The sequence below is a fragment of the Triplophysa rosa genome, linkage group LG3, assembly GCF_024868665.1.
Source record: "Triplophysa rosa linkage group LG3, Trosa_1v2, whole genome shotgun sequence".
Classification (NCBI taxonomy): domain Eukaryota; kingdom Metazoa; phylum Chordata; class Actinopteri; order Cypriniformes; family Nemacheilidae; genus Triplophysa; species Triplophysa rosa.
The window spans coordinates 14,538,476-14,555,854 of record NC_079892.1 but is presented as its reverse complement, the minus strand read 5'-3'; the positions used below and the strand labels follow the sequence as shown (position 1 = coordinate 14,555,854).

The window sequence follows — 17,379 nt, the reverse complement described above, 5'->3', positions numbered from 1 at the left end:
GGATTACTACATGTTGTACATTTTGTGTATTCTGCGACGTGAGACGGCAAGCAGACAGTTGGTTAAGCCATACTGTCTGCTCCCTGACCTGGGCCCCAGCGAGTCAAGTTTTAGCATTAGCATTAAGACTTTTTGCCATATTTCTAGACAGGATGGAAGTCCCAGCCCAGGAGGGATGGAGACCATCTCGTTTCAACAGGTCAGGTCTGCCCTCAAAACTCTTCCAGTTATTTATAAAAACTATATCATTCTGCAGGCACCACTCAGACAACCAGCCATTTAGTGAATATAATCTGCTATAAATCTCATCACCACGATAAGCATTGAGGGGGCCAGAGAATATTACAGTGTCTGACATCATGCTTGCGAGCTCACACACCTCTTTAATGTTATCTTTTGTGATCTCCGATTGACGGAGTCGAACATCATTTGTGCCGACGTGAATGACAATCTTACTGAATTTACGATTAGCCTTAGCCAGCACATTTAAATTTGACTTGATGTCAGGCGCTCTGGCTCCCGGTAAACATTGGACTATGGTGGCTGGTGCCTCTATGTTAACGTTCCGAACAATAGAATCACCGATAACTAGGGCACTTTCAGCAGGTTTCTCAGTCGGTGCGTCACTGAGCGGGGCAAACCTGTTCGAGACTGTAATCGGAACGGTCGAGTGATGTTTTGTCCTGCGACTACGCCGTCTCACAGTCACGAAGTTTCCCAGCTGCGGGGGATTTTCAACCGGAACCGAGCTGTGTGCGCTAATGTTGCTCGCATCCAAAGTGTTTTCTATCGTCGTTAAACTCTTACTATCCTCAGATAAAGATTGGATGCGAGACTCTAATTCTAAGATCTTCTCTGTCAGCCTAACTATTTCCCTGCATTTATCGCATATAGAACCCTCGCAGCTGACAGAGAAGGCTAAGCTAAACATATGACATGAGGTGCAAGTAACAATAATAGGAATAGAAGCCATAACTCACCGGATTTGAAGTGCAATTCCAACTTACCAAGGTTGCTCGATGAATCGTAGTATAATCGCTATCACTTTTGGTTTAGAATTGATACAAACTAGCCGCCGGCAGCGATGCAGGAAACAGGAAACAGCGTGATGTTCGAGATTTAAACGAGATGGTCTCCATCCCTCCTGGGCTGGGGCTTTCATCCTGTCTAGAAATATGGCAAAAAGTCTTAATGATGCTAATGCTAAAGCTTGACTCGCTTGGGCCCAGGTCAGGGAGCAGACAGAATGGCTTAACCAACTGTCTGCTTGCCATCTCTTGTCGAAGAATACACAAAATGTACAACATTCATCACAAAATAGAGACTGTGTCTGTCCCCCAGATTAGCAAACATAAAATAATGCGTAAACCTCTTGAAAGTAATTTAATAAACGTTAAACAAAGTAAACATGAACAAAATACAGTTAATCAACTATTACGACTCGGATTGCTAAATATTAGATCTCTTTCTAATAAAGCACTTTTTGTTAACGATATGATAATAGATCATAAAATAGACATGCTCTGTTTGACAGAAACATGGCTAAAATATTATATTACTTTAAATTAATCTGTCCCCCAAGATTATTATTATAAACATGAGCCTCGTCTAAAAGGCAGAGGGGGAGGTGTCGCAACACTTTACAATAACTCTTTTAGCATTTCCCAAAAGTCTAACTCTAAATATAATTCTTTTGAAGTCATGGTACTTCATGTTTCAACCACCTAATACTAAAGATAAAACATTTTTAATTTTTATTTTAGCTATTGTATATAGGCCTCCAGGGCACCACACAGATTTTATTAAAGAATTTGGTGGGTTCTTATCAGAACTAGTACTGGCCGCAGATAGAGTCCTTGTCGTTGGTGACTTTATCATCCATGTAGATAACGATACAGATGCCTTAGGAATGGCTTTCAAAGACACTCTTAACTCCATGGGCTTTAGTCAACATGTGTCAGGACCCACTCACCTTCGTAATCATACTTTAGATTTAATACTGTCTTAAGGTATAAATGTGGACAACGTTAATATCCTTCAGCAGAGTGAAGACATTTCGGATCATTATCTGGTATTATGTTTGCTTCACTGGCCTACGGCTTCAAATAAAACTCATTGTTACAAATATAGTAAAACAATAACTTCAACTACCAACGATGCGTTTCTCGATAATCTGCCCGAATTGTCTCAAATCACTAGCATGAGAAATAACGTTGAAGATCTTGACACTACCATTGGAAATTTTAATTCCACCTTCTCGGTAACACTAGACACAGTTGCTCCTCTGCGTTTAAAGAAGATTAAAAATGGCAGCCCCACACCGTGGTATAATGAACACACTCAGGCTCTAAAGAAAGCGGCCCGAAAAATGGAGCGCAACTTTAAGAAAACTAAATTAGAGGTATTTCGTACAGCATGGAATGATGGTATTCGAAAATACAGGAAAGCCCTAAAAACTTCTAGATCTGCCTACTTCATCACTAATAGAAGAAAACCAGCTCAACCAAAGGTTTTTATTTAACACAGTGGCTAAATTAACAAAAAATGAATCGTCAGAGTGACTTCTGATCCTGTATATCAGCATAGCAGTGATGAATTTATGAACTACTTCACATATAAAATCCAAGCTATTAGAGAAAAAATTATAACAATGCAATCAGAAGTGAAACCCGCTGAACAAACTAACTACAGCGCCCTTAGGGAGAGAATGCAATTATTTTATACCGTAGATCACGATGAGCTGTCTAAAATCATTAGATCATCTAAATCAACAACATGCATGCTAGACCCTATACCTACAAATCTACTGAAAGAGATGCTCCCAGAAACTATAGATCCTATTCTTGGTATTATTAACTCATCTCTGACATTGGGACATGTGCCTAAAGCATATAAGGGCTGTTATAAGGCCCCTTGTCAAAAAAACCCAACTCGACCCTAGAGAACTAGGGAACTACAGGCCTATATCGAATCTACCTTTCATATCTAAAGTTCTGGAAAAAGTAGTTTCAACTCAATTATGCTCCTTCCTCCAAAGGAATGACATCAATGAAGAATTCCAGTCTGGATTTAGAGCATGTCACAGTACAGAGACTGCTTATATCAGAGTTACAAATGATCTGCTATTGGCGTCTGACCAAGGTTGTATCTCGTTATTGGTGCTGCTAGACCTTAGTGCTGCATTCGATACCATTGACCACAGCACACTCCTGCATAGACTCGAAAATTACGTCGGCATTAAAGGAATAGCTTTGAAATGGTTTAAATCTTATTTATCCGACCGTTTTCAATTTGTAGCAATACACAATGAGGTGTCACGCAAATCGCAAGTCCAATACGGTGTACCACAGGGCTCAGTCTTAGGGCCTCTGCTCTTCGCATTATACATGCTACCTCTAGGAGATATAATAAAGCGACACGGAGTTAGCTTTCACTGTTATGCTGATGATACTCAACTTTATATTTCCTCGAAGCCTCATGAAACACAGCAGTTCCATCTAATAATGGAATGCATAGTTGATATAAAAACTGGATGAGTAACAACTTTTTATTACTGAACTCGGACAAAACAGAAGTGTTACTTATTGGACCGAAAACTGCTATAAGTAACAACCAAGAATACTGTTTAACTATTGACGGATGTTCCATAAAACCCTCGTCGTCAGCAAAGAATCTTGGCATTCTATTCGATAGTAATCTGTCATTTGAGAGCCACGTTGCCAACACCTGTAAAATTGCGCTTTTCCATCTTAAGAATAAAACTACGTCATATGCTGTCAATGTCAGATGCAGAGAAGTTAATTCATGCATTCATGACATCAAGACTAGATTATTGTAATGCACTGTTAGGTGGTTGCCCTGCAGGCTTATTACAAAAACTCCAACTGGTCCAAAACGCGGCAGCTCGAGTTCTTACACGTACAAAAAAGTATGAACATATTAGCCCGGTTCTGTCAACCTTGCACTGGTTACCTATAAAGCATCGCGTTAACTTTAAAATCTTGCTTATTACCTATAAAGCCCTACATGGTTTAGCTCCTCAGTACATGAGTGAACTCCTCTTGTATTACAGTCCTTCACGTGCATTACGCTCTCAGGCGTCCTGTCAGTTGGTAATACCTAGAATTTCAAAATCAAGTGCAGGTGGTAGATCCTTCTCCTATCTAGCTCCTAAACTTTGGAATAGTCTTCCCTGCACTGTCCGGGAGGCAGACACACTCTGTCAGTTTAAATCTAGACTAAAGACGCATCTTTTTAATCTTGCATACACTACTCTTCCATAATATAAATCTTCTGAGGGTCTAGGCTGCACTAGTTAGATCAACCGGAACCAACAACACAACTGATGTACTTGTTGCATCAAAGAGTGCAGAACAGTACTCTACTCTCAGCCAGTCTTGTCTCATTGTTCTCATTGTGTCTCAAGGTTACCACAGCGAGCAGGATGCAGTTCATGGCCTGACCTGATGGTAGAGCGGAGAATGGGAGGCGGCAACCTGACAAGAGCTGAGATGATTGAGCTGGATAAAGAAGGACGTGGTCACCTGACACGTCCTCAATACAAAATTTCAAATGCTATTAGATTATTAATGATAATCTTAAACTATAATTTACCTTATTAGTAAGTTTATTTATTTTATTTAGCCTTGTGCAAGCTCTCTGGAGCTTGTGCAGAGGCAGCAGCTTTTGCCAGAAGGGAACTGGAATCCCCTGGTTGGGCCTGGGTTCTCCTGAGTTTTTTTTTTCTCGATTAGAGTTTTGGGTTCCTCGCCACCGTTTGCATACTGTTTTGCATCTGCCTGGCCGGGGGGGCTGCTTTAGAATTTTAAAGTTTTACTTAATTAACATTGCATCTAGGAATTTATAGTCTGTTATATTTGACCTGTGCTTCTCTCTCTTTTATCTTAAATGTGTGCTTTCACTGTGCGTGCGTGCGTGCGTGCGTGCGTGCGTGTGCGTGTGTGTGTGTGTGTGCGTGCGTGTGTGTGTGTGTGTGTGTGTGTGTGTGCGTGTGCGTGTGCGTGTGCGTGCTTGTCTATGTGTGTGTGTCTGTGTGTTAGTACGTGTGCATATTGTGTGTGAGGAGTGTTTTGTATGTGGGTATGTCTGTCTTCTTTGTTTTCACCTTTTTCTTGTTTTTGCAGGTACAACTTTAATTGGTTTGCTTATAGTCAATATGTCTTATGTACAGCTGCTTTGTAACAATGAAAATTGTAAAAAGCGCTATATAAATAAAGTTGAGTTGAGCTGAGTTGAGTTGAGTTAAACCGGTTTTCCAAGTGCACGCAGCGCAAGCATGATGGCCCTGGACTAACCGTATAGACTTATGGTAAAGCAAAGACATTTCGTCTCGTTTATTATTTTTATAATGCATCGATTTTGCAGAGTCACACAAATGAAGTTTTGTACTTAAAGACACCGCGTTTAATTGTTTTGTAGGCTGCGTAAATGTGCGCTAAACAAGCCTAAAACATTTTTTTTATTTCGTTTAAGAATTCATATAGCCTATACAGCATATTCTCCCTAGGCTAAGTTCAACACTTAAAAAAAATAGAAAGACGATGAGCCTTGTGTTATTTTCTTAATGTAGCCTAACTCATTGCCTTTCTGTTTTGGGCATTTAATAATAAAAAGTATTAAAAAAAACTTGTCATTTTAAAACCAACAATATATGCTATAATAATAACCGAGCAACAATAACTTAATGTACGATTTGTGACTTCCTGACTGTTGCTGATTTTTTTACGCTTTCAAGATGGATGAATTAAAATACTTTGTCATTTGTTTCCACAAACTTGATTTTGATTTGTGTCCAGTTATGCGCACAGACTCACATTTAAGCATAGCGCGACGCTTTCATTCAAAGCAACTTACAAAACCTTAACAGTTGTTAAGATAAATAAAAGCTTGAAGAGGGACAGACGAAATGGTGGAGAATTTTTAATAAGAATGTGAGAATTTTATGTGATGGGATTGAAGGTGAAGAATGAACGGGAAATATTGTGTGTCCTTTTGTGAGAGTACAGTAGGCATCACTCATGCTCTGATTACCGCAGTGTTTTGGATCTGATGTAAACGTGTTCAGTCAGAAAAGTCAGTATGACTTTTACCTTAAAAACATGATTGTTTTTTAAAAATAAATTGTTGCTTTGTGCCAATTACAAAGACAATTTAACCGATTTGAGTCAATGACAACATTAAAAATTACGAGAGTCGATTCCCTGGATGAAGAGATTTTAAGGCCCCAAAATGAACATTCTTTACTCACCACTTTAAAAAACGAAAATATATGGTAGTGGGAAAATAATGCAATATATTACATAACACATTTCCATATAGCCTATTGGAACCAAGTGCTTTTCAATATATTGCTGCGCAATTCCTTGTGTATCGTGTATTATTCAACACACACATTCAATATAGTGTAATACATTAACAATGTCATTGATCAATTGATTGAATATATTAACAGCTAATAGAAAAATCTATTATCTTTTCGTTGGGGCCCTTCATGTAATTCCAAACCTGTATGACTTTCTTTCTTCTGCAGAACACAAAATAAGATATTTCGAAGAATATTAACAACATTAGCCTTTTTTTTACAAGAATCATAAACTGGCTTTAGTTATAGCGTTTCAATCCTGAGAAAACATGGAGTGTTTCTTCAACACTTCTCTGTCTGTCATGACTCTACAGCTGAAGAATCGAGGCTAAACAGGGGCTCTAAATTCTTCATTATGAAGTTTATACACAAATATAAAGACAAGACAACAACTAGCCTGTGATGACTGCAAACTATTTTGTGTGTCCTCAGTCTCAAATGTTGTTGATTGCAAGTAGTGAGAACTACAGTAGATGTTATCAAACAATGAAGAAAAATGACGAGCCCCACAAACTTGAGGTTATACTATAATATAAAATACTGTAAATGTGTCCTATGGCGTAAGTGCAAAAACATATCTCTTCAATTTGTATTATATTAAATATATTTATTAGATTATTTTAAATATTAAAATGCATAGGCCTTTGCATTTCTGGGCCTTGAAAGGGATAGTTCAACCAAAAAAATAAAATTCTGTCATACTTTACTCTCCCTATTGTCATTCTAAACCTGTATAACTTACTTTTTTCAGCATAACACAAACATATATATTTAGAATATAACAATCTTCAAAATATATTCCTTTGTGTTCTGCAGAATAAATTTAAACGGGTTTGAAATGACGAGCAAATGATGACAGAATGTACACACGTTTTGTACACAATGTGTATGATTTGAACTCTTGAACATGAGAGAGCAAACATACAGTTTATCATAGCCTACTTTTAAATACATCAATGCATTTATTCCTAAGGGCATTAGCAAATACACGAAGGTGCGTCTGTTAGTGACGCCTCTGTGTGGCGCGTGTGCTTCAATATGGCCACAATAACTCAAATAAATGAGACTTCACGAGACCCTCAATGATGTTTATTTCATTCGAGTGATTTTCAGGTGCCTGTTAAACACACAGAAGACGCGCGAAAGCTTTTCACCGAATATTCAACACAAAAATAACAAGAAAATCCTTCGCGGCTTTATCCAGTGGCTGACGCTGCTCGTAAATTTGACCCGAAAACGCCAAATTAAACGTTTAATCAACGTGTATTTTAGCTTCCAGATAGGGCTCTGCACCTCTGCTCTGTGTTGACATTGTTTTCCAAACGCAAACGGGGTTTAGGAGTCCAGTTTTCTTGTAAATGTTAGTGGAGAAAACACACGAGTCAACGGCTCCTGGAGACACAAAGAGGCTGAACTGGCCAGTTGAGTCTGTACGGTCCTCATGTGTTGTATAAGAATGCAGCGCCGCGCTCGGTCGCTCCTCATTCATTGAACTGATACAGATCTTGTGACGGTCTCATTCGAAAAGAAAATGGCAGAAACCGCTCCAGCTGCTGCCGCTCCGCCGGCAAAAGCGCCCAAGAAGAAATCTGCTGTTAAACCCAAGAAATCGGGCCCAAGCGTGGGCGAACTCGTCGTCAAAGCTGTGTCGGCTTCCAAGGAGAGGAGCGGCGTGTCTCTCGCCGCCCTGAAGAAAGCTCTCGCTGCCGGCGGCTACGACGTGGAGAAGAACAACTCCCGCGTCAAGATCGCTATCAAGAGTCTGGTGACTAAAGGCATTCTGGTCCAGACCAAAGGAACCGGCGCTTCAGGATCTTTCAAGCTCAACAAAAAACAAGCCGAGACAAAGAAGCCAGCGACGAAAGCCGCTCCTAAAGCAAAGAAGGTCGCAACCAAGAAGCCCGCTAGTGCTGCCAAGAAGCCGAAGACTGCATTGGCAAAGAAGACCGCCGCAAAGAAATCTCCCAAGAAGGCCAAGAAACCTGCCCCCGCCGCTAAAAAGGCAACGAAGAGCCCCAAGAAGGCAAAGAAGCCAGCGGCCCCCAAGAAAGCAGCCAAGAGTCCCAAGAAAGCGGCCAAGAGCCCCAAGAAGGTCAAGGCTGCCAAACCCAAGACGCCAAAGCCTAAAGCAGCTAAGCCTAAGAAGGCCGCCCCGAAAAAGAAGTAAATTCCTTCTCCAGACGTTCCATTAAAAAAAGGCTCTTTTAAGAGCCACCCACCATCCCACTAAAGAGCAGCGTTTCACTGATATCTTGATATTATCTTGGTTGTGTTTTTAACAAATGAATACGCTGAAAAATCTGGTTCAAGTACATAAATTATGCTCGTCAGAGCATTTTAATTCACAATCAGCGCAACAAGTGAAGTTGTGTTGTCTGTATGTTTGCTTTTGTTCATACTATTTTCCAATAGACGCGTCTCAAAAGACCGCATATATAAGATTTAATGAAACCTGCGCCGTAAAGTTATCAAAAACTAAAACAATGCGGGCAGAAGGGAAGAATTGGGCGTGCTTAGGCGTTTGGAGGGAAGTTCAGTGATTGGTTTGGACTTTTCACAGACTCCAACCAATAGGCGAACGAAAGGCACTGATAAATGCTGGAAACCACAACGGCCATGTCATAAATTGCTTGGGCTTTTATAATCGCAGGAAGTTTTCATCTTGTGCAACGATGAGCGGAAGAGGTAAAACCGGCGGCAAATCAAGAGCGAAGGCCAAGACTCGGTCATCCAGAGCGGGTCTTCAGTTTCCCGTTGGCCGTGTTCACAGGCTGCTTCGCAAAGGTAATTATGCCCAACGCGTCGGTGCCGGAGCGCCAGTTTACCTCGCCGCTGTTCTCGAGTATCTCACCGCTGAGATCCTGGAGTTGGCTGGAAACGCTGCTCGGGACAACAAGAAGAGTCGAATCATTCCCCGCCATTTACAGCTGGCGGTGCGTAACGACGAGGAGCTGAATAGACTTCTCGGCGGCGTGACCATCGCTCAGGGTGGCGTGTTGCCCAACATCCAGGCGGTGTTACTGCCCAAGAAGACCGACAAACCCGCTAAAGCCAAGTGAACGACTTTTTCTCCTGATTAACTCAAAAGGCTCTTTTAAGAGCCACCCACTTGAACCGAAAGAGAGCGATTTTATTCTTAAGTGAATAATAGTTAAAGCTATGGAAACAAACAATAACTAAATGTTTGTAACAAAAAAAGAGCTTGTTGCTCATTCTCACCTTTGCTTACTCCAGCTTCAATCCTCCTAGTAGCACGGCCTTGTAAACTAACGGTATTGTTTAGCGTGTTGACAAAATGTTTATATGCTCTCCTACCGGTAAGTCGCTTTGGATAAAAGAGTCTGCCAAATGAATGCATGTAAATGTATAAAAGTATTGGAAAACCAGATTCTGTCTTTAAGTGAGATGAACGTTCACGACTTTGGGTTGGGCAGTGACTGTTCTGGGTGCCTTAAAACTAGTGGTGTCCTTCATGTTTATTCGGTTGTTATTGAGCTCCACAGGATCGTAAGGGAAATTATTACACACTCCCGGCTGTTGCTGTGACATGACTAACAATAACACCGATTTCGATACCTTTCTGGAGAACATTTTTGTATTACAGTTACCCTTAAATGTCATTCATACAATGACAAGAAACGAAACGAACAACAAAACTACTCTTCGTTAAAAGTGCAAATGTGTGTTTTTTCGTATTTTCTTGCCAAATCGTGGGTTCATTACAAGTAAAAATGAGAGGATTTACTGTGACAAATCTGAACAAAAGGTTTAGAGCGGGAACCGGAAGTTGTTGCATTTCGTTTGAAAAAAAAAAGGGAAACGCACAGCCATTGGTGAATTCTGTACGCAGACGTCACACATTATCCAATCACGTGCCAGCGCTCTGTTACCACCCCCTGAGGTCATGGTCGACTAGTCTTTATAAACAGCCGCAGAGCAGGCTTGTGTGTATTCTTTCTGCGTTTGTGGGAGAAGATTTGCGACTGCAGTAATGGCAAGAACTAAGCAGACCGCTCGTAAGTCCACCGGTGGCAAAGCGCCGAGGAAGCAGCTCGCTACTAAAGCTGCCCGTAAGAGCGCACCAGCCACCGGCGGCGTGAAGAAGCCCCATCGTTACAGGCCCGGTACCGTGGCGCTGAGAGAAATCCGCCGCTATCAGAAGTCCACCGAGCTGTTGATTCGTAAGCTGCCTTTCCAGCGTCTAGTGAGAGAAATCGCTCAGGACTTCAAGACTGATTTGCGCTTCCAGAGTTCCGCCGTCATGGCCCTGCAGGAGGCCAGCGAGGCTTATTTGGTCGGCCTCTTTGAGGACACCAACCTGTGTGCCATCCACGCCAAGAGAGTCACCATCATGCCCAAAGACATTCAGCTGGCGCGCCGTATTCGTGGAGAACGCGCTTAAACTCCTGCCTATCTCACCCCCATCAACCCAAAGGCTCTTTTAAGAGCCACCTCAACTCCACTGATCGAGACAATTTCCTTTGTAATAGTCGCTTTGGATAAAAGCGTCTGCTAAATGACTTAATGTAAATGTAATAGTATTTTCTGCAGTAATGGTGTGGTCTTGATAGTTGGATGTCAAGTTAAAAATGGTCATTTTTCATTACATTACATAAGGTCAGAATAGTCCAATACGAGAAAGATGTAATGTCACAGGCACAGTAAACTTAGCAGAGGTATTTCTCGAAAACTCGCCCTAGAAATAAAAATCAGTTTGGCCATTTCTCGTAAGAGTTTTCTGTAGTAATCGTTTCATTTCGATGAATATAAATACACATCAAGAACGTAGTTTCTTTAAACGCAAGTGTTGTTATAAACCGCGCGTGCTTAATAATGGCAGCAAGACATCAAACGTAAAATATACGTTTAAATCATCTCGAGCAAAGCATTTACGCCATCACTAGGTTTACCGCTTACGTATCCCAATTTAACTTGTGGTAAAATCCTGGTTTCAACTAATCTCTGTTCGGGAAACCGCCTCGTAGTGTCAAAACGAGTGTTTCACTTGGGTAAGTTTAAAACGAACGAACAATCTTCCCTTGCAAGAGCAGCAATGAAGGTTGTACCTTAATTATTTTACTAAGTCAAGAAAACCCCATCCTTAACTTCTCGCGAGAGTGTCGCAACGAGCGCTACGGTTCCCGTGTAAAAAAAAAACGTTTTGGCTCGTCATTTTTATCTGCGTGTCTCCACTAGGTCCTGTAAACAAGTTCAAAGCGCTGTTTCGCAGCTCTAGCCTGCACTAATTGTTTTGCAGTCAATACGAATCATGTCAGGAAGAGGAAAAGGTGGAAAAGGACTCGGCAAAGGAGGCGCTAAGCGTCACCGCAAAGTTCTGCGCGATAACATCCAGGGAATCACCAAACCGGCCATCCGTCGTCTCGCTCGGCGTGGAGGCGTTAAGCGTATCTCCGGTCTTATTTACGAGGAGACTCGCGGTGTGCTGAAGGTGTTTCTGGAGAACGTCATCCGCGACGCCGTCACCTACACCGAACACGCCAAACGAAAAACCGTCACCGCCATGGACGTCGTCTATGCTCTGAAACGACAGGGACGCACTCTGTACGGGTTCGGAGGTTAAGCGACACCGATTCGACAAAACAAAACGGTTCTTTTAAGAGCCACCAATAACCTCACGTGAAGAGTCGATGTTTTATCAACCGTTCTGGTGTTTGTCGTCATTTTCGTCACACGTAGCCAAGATTGTACAGTCTTTTTCTACAGCTATTTATGATTTATAAACCCATGCTCCCAGATTATCGAGCACTACTGTTTAAATGTTCATAATCGCAGATCTTCATTAAAACACAATTAGACTATTTACAGTTATCTGATTAAGCGTGTGAAACGCTGTCGTTTGTGAGTCGCTCTGGATAAAAGCGTCTACTAAATGTAATGTGGTTTTACACGTGTCACTATTTAACTACATGTACGGATGTATTTGTGAATACATACCGTTTCTATAACAAACCACGTTCTTTAATAACAAGTGTGATGTTAGCAGTAATGTCTGTTAAACATTGCTGTCATATTGCATAAAACGTTCTTTGCATTATCCAACGTTCACATGCATTAACTTGATACGCTTAAAAGCAAAATAAAGAACAGAACAACACCAGCATAGTATCAAGATTTAAAATTAAACGATTCGTTGCCTTCATCGCTTAGTAAAAAGCTCTTGTATTGCAAAACAATAAATGGAAAAAGTGCGGGAAACCAAGAAACCGCACGCCAGGGGTGTTTTCTAAAATGAGGCGATGGGTGTTGCTACTGTTTTAAAGACTTTGATTGGCTGTTTTAGGTGTCCGCTCATCCAATGAAATCAATTGTCTTTCGTTGTCGAACCAAGCCAAGCAATCAGAATGTGAGACCATTACCTTTGTAAATTTGCATGGGCAGAGAATAAGTACTGGTAGTCTTTGGACGTCTTCTGCACACAACTGTGACTTGATTTGGAAGAATCATGCCTGAACCAGCGAAATCCGCGCCCAAGAAGGGCTCTAAGAAAGCCGTCGCTAAGACTCCTGGAAAAGGAGGAAAGAAGCGCAGAAAGTCCAGGAAGGAGAGTTACGCTATCTACGTGTACAAAGTCCTGAAGCAGGTTCATCCTGACACCGGTATCTCCTCTAAGGCCATGGGCATCATGAACTCTTTCGTCAACGACATCTTTGAGCGCATCGCCGGTGAGTCTTCTCGTCTCGCTCACTACAACAAGCGCTCCACCATCACATCCAGAGAGATCCAGACCGCCGTTCGTCTTCTGCTGCCCGGTGAGCTGGCCAAACACGCCGTGTCTGAGGGGACAAAAGCCGTAACAAAGTACACCAGCTCCAAGTAAACTCCCGCTTAAAGCTCCCAACACCCCAAAGGCTCTTTTAAGAGCCACCCACTTTCTCGGAAAAAGCGCTTTCCTTTTTAGTGAAACGTGTTTGTTAACCACGTGGTAATTTAGTACAACGTTCACATAACCAGAATGTGAATTTTCGTTGAGTGGTGCGCTGTTTGACACCAAGGCATCGCTATATGGGGAAGCTGCACACCTGGAGCAGGCCGTTTTACGCCCCTGTTGTTCCTTATTTGTCCAGTAGGGGAGTTGAACGACAAAATACAATATTTGTAACCGACTCGCTGTTAAACAAAAATGTAATGGTCTATGTGTAAGATTAAAAGAAAAATGAATAAAACTGAAACTGGAAGTGCTTCTGGACCAGTGAAATGCATCGTAACATACAGTGAAAATTAACTATGGTGAAAGTATAGTGTTTTTTTGTTTTATTCATGACTTTTGGCAAAACCAATCTTAAAACCGAAACCATGTCTTAACTAACGGTATCCAGAACAGGTTAAAATATTTGTAGATATCTACCAACTGTCTTAATACATGGCTAACAGGAGACAATTGATTTGCAATTGCTATGTAGTGTTTTTGTGAATTGAAGATTTAATAATTCCCACCGTTGGATGATATGTACTGTGCTACAACAATATATAATCTACTGTAGCCTAGTTATACACAAATATACAGAAGACTTGAGTGTTTTTTGTGAATGTATAGGCATATATAAAGTTACATTCAAATATTAACCATATTTAGCCTATCAGACAATAAGTGCAATCATGTGAACCATCAATTAAATATCTGCCGTGCATTTGCATTAGGCTACTGTTTTTAGGTAATATGCCAGAGCCTGTACCTCACGGAGGGACCATAATAATGTTGCAGTGTTCCACAGAGAGCATGGCCTCTTTTCCAACATCTTGTGATGTCATATTATTTATAAACATTTGATGAATATGAGACATGTACAGCTCGAGTGAAGCCATTGTAAATGTCAGTGGCGGTCCTTCCTACAGGCGACATAGGCGCTTGCCTAGGGCGCCATCTAGTGAGGGGGGCCAAATATGTGGTGAGAAAAAGATATATAATTAAAATTATAATGTCTATTTATTTTTTTCAACAGTTTTTGCCATCCCTCTATCTACAACAATACTTTGACATGAAAAATAAATTAAACTTCTTTGGACATGAGTTCTTTTCTCGTGGGGAAGGGGTGCCATCAGTCAAGCTCGCCTAGGGCACCAAATGGTCTGTAGACTTACGGGGGTCGTAACAGGTACAGTGCCAGTGTCTGCATGGGAGAGGTGGCAGCAATGCAGAAGAAGGTAATGTCATGCGATCTTCTAAAAAGTATTAATTGTGTTAAGTTATATTTTTTATGTTAAATAACCTCATGTTAAAAGCCTTAAATACACTGTAAAAAATGAAAAGTTGACTTAACTTAAAATTTCAAGGCAACTCGCTGCACAGCTTTTTTGAGTTTACTCAACTTTTGGCCAAGTATTTCACCTAACTGAATTATCTGAGTAATGTCACACGACTGTCAATTGAAATAAATAGTTGAACCAACTTAGAAACTTGATTGTTGCATTTTTATTTTGAGTTCACTCAACTATGGACTTAGTTGACCCAACTCAAAAGATTATGTTTTATATAAAATTAATATATAATTGTTTTATTATTATTTACACACTCTTAATACTCAATTCTACTTAATAGATATGTTATATACACACTCTGCTTATATAACCGTTTAAGCTGTTTGTGTTTTAAACATTTAGTGGACTTCTTGCGTCATTTACTTCAGAGCTCAACACTGAGCACATGAGCCTCAATCATGGTAACAATCATCAAACATCATTAAACAATATAGTTAAAAAGGAACTCTAAATACAAAAGGTAACTTACAATGACAACAAAAACAAAAAATAGCCAGCAAACACTGAAATAGCAATCATTTTAATAATTTTAACCAGCGAATTGAAAATTCTGCAATGCATGCTGGGAACTTTCAAACACTAGAATTGTTTTTTGAGATTACACAGTTTGGCAAGTTGGTCAAACTTCTTGACGCACTTTAGACAATCACTTAGATATCTAAGTACAGTCAACAAAAGAATCTTTGTTGGTACCACATTTGACTAATTTTGTTCAGCATACTCAAAATAATACATTCTTCCTCTTCTACTAAAAAACTTTGTTCAAATTACTTTGTTACCTTTGTTGGGTGAACAATTTGAAGTTGTATTTTTTACAGTGTATAAAGAGGCATTTAGTTGCTAGTTTAAATAAAATCTTAATTTAAGATCAGTAAAATTCATGCGAACATTTATTTATTACTTGGCGGTGTGTTTATTGCTAACAGTGGCAAACAGAAAGTATACAATTATTGTCTGTTAATAATTGTTTACATGTAGGTGCATGTCAGACTTACGTTAACAGCCAGTCGGGTGCGCTTGATAGCGCTTCACTACACTCACAGAGGTGGAGCTGGACTAAATCAAGCTCCGTCCGTTTTGCGCTGCAGACGCAGACGTCACGTTTAGCAGGCACAGACGTCACGTTCAGTGAGAAGAGTGTGTGCTGCAAAGTCATTTTTTAGGATCCTTTGGAACGCCATAGCTCGCTGCTAGCGCTAGCTCACTGCTAACGGGACACGAGTGTTCAGACGCCGGCACCAGTAAACACATGCTAGTCAGGCTCACAAGATCGCCGTATTTTGACACAATCCAATAACGATATCGTCGATGTCGGGCGGAATCCTCGTATCTCCAAAATCATTATTTTTCAGGAAGTTAAAAAACTGCACATTTTTTGAGGTATTAAACATTGTATCGTTAAAGTTGGTATTATACCTTATATTGCTATCATATACTGTTGTGTACCAACAACATTAACACAACATTTCCCCAAAACCATGTTACGAGGTTATGCGATACGAGGAGATACAAGGTTTATGATTTGGGAGCAGGGAGATACGAGATTACGCTGTCATTGTTAAGAATGGTATGGACACAGACGTCGCTGCTGCCAGCAGTATTCATCAAAGTCTGTGGTCGCGTTGAGCCTTTTGACAAGAGACGACGCTTTAAGAGCTAATGAAAGCTAATGATTGTGGTTACATACATCTTCCTAAACTCTATTTTAAACGTTAGAGCTATGAGTGATGCAATGCCAAAATAAAACGTTAAACAGGCTGTCTAATATAGGCGGAAATTAATCTGCACGCAAATAAAGTCGGCGGTCGCGTTGAGCCTCTTGACAAGAGAAAAGGCTTCAATAGTTAACCAAAGCTAACGACTGTGGTTACATACATCTTCCTAAACTCTATTTTAAAGGTTTAAGAACTATAAGTGATGTAATACAAAAAACGATGCGCTGACTAGGCTGTCTAATAGGCGGAAATTCGCCGAATCTGCTCGCAAACTTACCTTCGTGGCTCACGGGCTTCCTTCTGCGCCGAAGCATTACAGCTATCGATTTTTAACAAAACAGACCTACTCAAATGTATCTAACCTAACTATTTTCACTCGTTATTGTCTAAAAAACTTTCAATCAAGAGACGTAATGCCAAGAAGCTCCCGCGGAGTGAAGTAGAGGTGGGGTTACGAGACTTCTCAGACAGTTGAAGTGTACAATGGAGTTAAGAGATTTGCTCTCAAGCTATTTTCAACACTTTAGATTGGTTAATAATTTGTAAAAATAACAGACCCACATGGGGACTGACCAATAGCATCGATTTGTGAAAAAATATGAAATTCACCAAATTTGGACATAGGAGGTTTCCGCCCGACAGCGACGATATGCTAATGACAACACGTTTAAGTTTCAATGGCTCTACACTCATCTTCTGCAAGAGAAACAATCATCTCGGGGGAAACAATTCATTCTGTCGTTCCATGCAGTAACTCTATCAACCCCAAATTCCATGACCCAATTACGGTACTTCACAATGTATGCGAATGTGTGAGTATAAACTGAGTTAACTAGTGTTTGAACTGCCGAACTCGCTGTCACGCAAGAAGCTGGGTGAGTACAATCTTTTTACTTGATAATGCATTTAGCTTTATCCACTGTCATGCCACGTCGCCACTGCACTCAAGAATGGTATATCGCTGGCTAGCATGGGCGCACTTCCTCGGCACCCGTGCCGTTAAGC

At 40.7% G+C, this 17,379-nt stretch overlaps 6 protein-coding genes across 8 annotated transcripts in view; all 6 read left to right on the top strand.

Moving 5' to 3' along the window:
- LOC130551973 (uncharacterized) overlaps positions 1 to 17,379 on the top strand; it is a 386,856-nt gene that overhangs the window by 23,442 nt on the left and 346,035 nt on the right. The gene's annotated exons all lie outside the window — the stretch shown is intronic.
- LOC130551995 (histone H1-like) lies at positions 7,914 to 8,632 on the top strand. Its single transcript, XM_057330079.1, has one exon. It carries the CDS (start codon positions 7,914 to 7,916, stop codon positions 8,547 to 8,549), a length of 636 nt encoding a protein of 211 aa, XP_057186062.1. The 3' UTR covers positions 8,550 to 8,632.
- Positions 8,818 to 10,043, top strand: LOC130552009 (histone H2A-like). Its single transcript, XM_057330096.1, has one exon. The coding sequence runs from the start codon at positions 9,055 to 9,057 to the stop codon at positions 9,439 to 9,441; it is 387 nt and encodes a 128-aa protein (XP_057186079.1). The 5' UTR covers positions 8,818 to 9,054; the 3' UTR covers positions 9,442 to 10,043.
- On the top strand, positions 10,165 to 11,162 carry LOC130552005 (histone H3). Its single transcript, XM_057330090.1, has one exon. The coding sequence runs from the start codon at positions 10,374 to 10,376 to the stop codon at positions 10,782 to 10,784; it is 411 nt and encodes a 136-aa protein (XP_057186073.1). The 5' UTR covers positions 10,165 to 10,373; the 3' UTR covers positions 10,785 to 11,162.
- Positions 11,645 to 11,966, top strand: LOC130552027 (histone H4). The gene has a single exon (XM_057330109.1). The coding sequence runs from the start codon at positions 11,652 to 11,654 to the stop codon at positions 11,961 to 11,963; it is 312 nt and encodes a 103-aa protein (XP_057186092.1). The 5' UTR covers positions 11,645 to 11,651; the 3' UTR covers positions 11,964 to 11,966.
- LOC130552021 (histone H2B-like) lies at positions 12,842 to 13,574 on the top strand. The gene has a single exon (XM_057330105.1). It carries the CDS (start codon positions 12,846 to 12,848, stop codon positions 13,218 to 13,220), a length of 375 nt encoding a protein of 124 aa, XP_057186088.1. The 5' UTR covers positions 12,842 to 12,845; the 3' UTR covers positions 13,221 to 13,574.